The 3040-nt window shown below is 33.7% G+C and overlaps 1 protein-coding gene across 1 annotated transcript; it reads left to right on the top strand.

Moving 5' to 3' along the window:
* On the top strand, positions 2284–2769 carry LOC107634019. The gene has a single exon (XM_016337602.1). It carries the CDS (start codon positions 2284–2286, stop codon positions 2767–2769), a length of 486 nt encoding a protein of 161 aa, XP_016193088.1.

Genomic DNA, 3040 nt, shown 5'->3' with positions numbered 1-3040 from the left:
TTTTTTTTATGTTTTATTTCAACTAATAATTATCATATATGTTGTATTATTTTAATTTATTATTTAAGAAAAGTATGTTTAATATTATTTTACGAGTAAACATATTTAAAAGAATAAAAAAATGAATTTTATTGATTTTTTTTAATAAAAATAAATTTTTTAAAATATTTTTAAAACGTGGATATTTGATCCGATCCAATCCGATAATTTCAGTGCGGATCAAATTGAGATTTTGACTATATCCGATCTGATTCGATTTGCGTTTAACTCTAGTTAAAAAAGAGTAAATTCTTGCTAGCGGTGTTGGACTAAAAGGATAAAATCCAAAAACAACATCTTGAAGAATTGAATTTTTCTTTTAGTGGGTACTAAATTAGTGAAAGTGGATTAGTTTGATTTGAAATGTAGAGAATACCATCTTATTTAAAATGAACCAAATTAGATATCCCTTCACTAATATCACATGTCATGAGCATCCTTTTACTCTGACACCTCTTTGTCACGAAGCAATGTCAGAACTGCTACCTCAATTTATGGAGATTAGCTTTCTACTTATACCTATTTTTAGTTAAAAAGATTTAAAATAATAGTAACATCCAAAAATACATGTTGCTAATTATTTTATTTAGTAACAAATTTTGAGATAAAAGGAATAGGCTGAATATGACATTATAATTATTGGATAATATACTCCCCTTTTAAACTAGCATGAGACTATAAAAAGACTTTAACCCACTTCTCTTAAGAAAAATTTTTCTGAAATTTGAGAGATCATTTCTATTATTTACTTTTCTCCAATTATTCTCATTGTTCTTCATTTTGTTCATCAAATTCAAACAAAAAAAATTCATAACAAATTTTAATTAACTTTGTTCACTTTAAAAGAATTTATTCATCTTCTTGTGATATTATTGATAAAGATCTCAACATTTATTATTTACTATTATTTTTTATCTTTAATTCTTGTATTACATCAAACGGCAATCACTTTCAAAGTTGCGTTTCTTTTCATGCCTTTAATTGCACCACCTGTCTCAAATGCTTTGATTGTCAACATATTATGCGCTTTGCTTACTAATAATATATACTTTGATCATGAAACCAATCACATTGCATTAATAGCTTGCCCTTTTTATTTTTAATGTCGTCGACATAAACTCTCTGTAGTTACCTAGTCCAAAGACTTAAAGAATTGTCGATCCAATTCTTATATTATTTTGCTTGGACATCGACATGCATATATTTTATATCTTGTGGACAATGAAAAATTATTTTCATTATAACACAAGGTTTTGAATGTTTGATGTTGCATATATTGCAATGCTTCACATGCTTCACGAGTTAATCTCAAATCTTTGGTGTTAAAGTTACTTAGTTGATATTTTATTCGGATAGTTCCATACAACGCCCACCGTAACAAAAACATGTACGCCATACTTTTTGATCGGTGTCCAAATATCTCAAATACACAACGTTATACTTTGGAACTGATTATTTAAATTTGGACAAAAAATTGGTTTAGATTAAAAAACCGTATTACACCTCTATAGTAGCTGCATGAATTTCGGACTATAAAGAGCGAAGTCGATTACCGCAATATGGCAATAAATAGAGACCCATGCGAGCTATAGAGGAACATCATATGCGTCAATACACAAAGAAAAGGATAGTAATATAGTATTAGAATTATTCATTCTGTAACTGGATATTGACTTGGGTGCTGGAATTTTTTTTGCAGGTTCCACACGCAGTTTGGATTGACGAGAAGCTCACAGTACAACGCACTTCATCTAGGAGCATCATTCAGTGTGACCGAGCTATACTTCGGAGACCAGTTTCAGACCATAACATTTGGCGTTCACCGTGGGACTCGAATTTTTCAAATAACCTCACATCGATTTCTTGTTATTATTTTGCAGGACTATGGGCGATGATGTCATGCTTCCACCTCCTCCTCCAACTCATGATGAGCTAGGGGCTATGAACATCGCCCTTTAGGTAGAGGTTAAGAAAATAGCCGATCTCCTAGCCGATAGAACCAACGAGAGTAAAGACGATGGAGATAGGAAGAATGCTGATAAGGAAAACAATGATGAGGAAAACCAATCAGAGACAAACACAGCAATGGATGTAAAACCTTTGAAACCCGCGAGAAGGAAAACGAACCCTTGATCGAAGGAGATAATAGATTTTCAAATGCCAAAAAGCTTCACACTCCTAACAGCATTGAAGCCGTATTAAGGGATTGGTGACTCTAAAATACATGTTACAAAATTTGAATCCATGATGTTTTTAAATCGTACATCTGAATCAATCTTATGTCGTTCTTTTCCTAACTTTTTGGACGGAGCTGCTTTACTTCGGTTTTCTAGTTTACCTGCAGGATCAGTCACTAACTTCGACGAGTTCGTTGAACTATTCATCAATCATTTTGCAGCATCAAAGATCTATGTGCATAATTCTGACTACATCAGCACTATCAAACAAGGCCAGTACGAAAGTCTAAAAGACTACATGACAAGATTTGCCAACATTGCAATGAAGATTCCTAACCTTAGCCCTGACGTACACCTACATGTCCTGAAAAGCAGCCTCCGCCCGGAAAAGTTCCAAGAGACAATCGCTGTCACAAAATTCAAAACACTAACCGAATTCAGGGATAAAGAGGCTAGACAAATAGAGATCAAAGAGCTCAGACAAGCCAGGATGGCCGAGAGACAAACACCTAGAAGGGATGAGGACAAGCACAGAAGGCCAAATCAAACGTGAGATTAAAAAATCATTCAAACTAACACTTAAATTTGACTTGTACACGCAATTCAACACAAAAAGAGAAGACATAATCAAAGAAATCCTCCACGTAAAAATCATAAAACCACCCAGCAAAGCAGGCACTTATCAGGATCAGAAATACATGGACAGGAGCAAGCACCGTACATTTCACCAGAAGTTCGGCCACACAACTGATGAATGCATGGTTGCTAAGGACTTGTTGCAATGGCTAGCATGACAAGGATTACTGGACAAGTACGTTAACAGC

The sequence above is a fragment of the Arachis ipaensis genome, chromosome B03, assembly GCF_000816755.2.
Source record: "Arachis ipaensis cultivar K30076 chromosome B03, Araip1.1, whole genome shotgun sequence".
In the NCBI taxonomy this organism is placed as follows: domain Eukaryota; kingdom Viridiplantae; phylum Streptophyta; class Magnoliopsida; order Fabales; family Fabaceae; genus Arachis; species Arachis ipaensis.
The sequence above is the reverse complement of the archived record's forward strand: the minus strand, read 5'-3'. Positions and strand labels throughout refer to the sequence as shown.

Coding starts and splice junctions, on each gene's coding strand:
- LOC107634019 (XM_016337602.1), top strand. CDS start 2,284: ATGATGTTTTTAAATCGTACATCTGAATCAATCTTATGTCGTTCTTTT.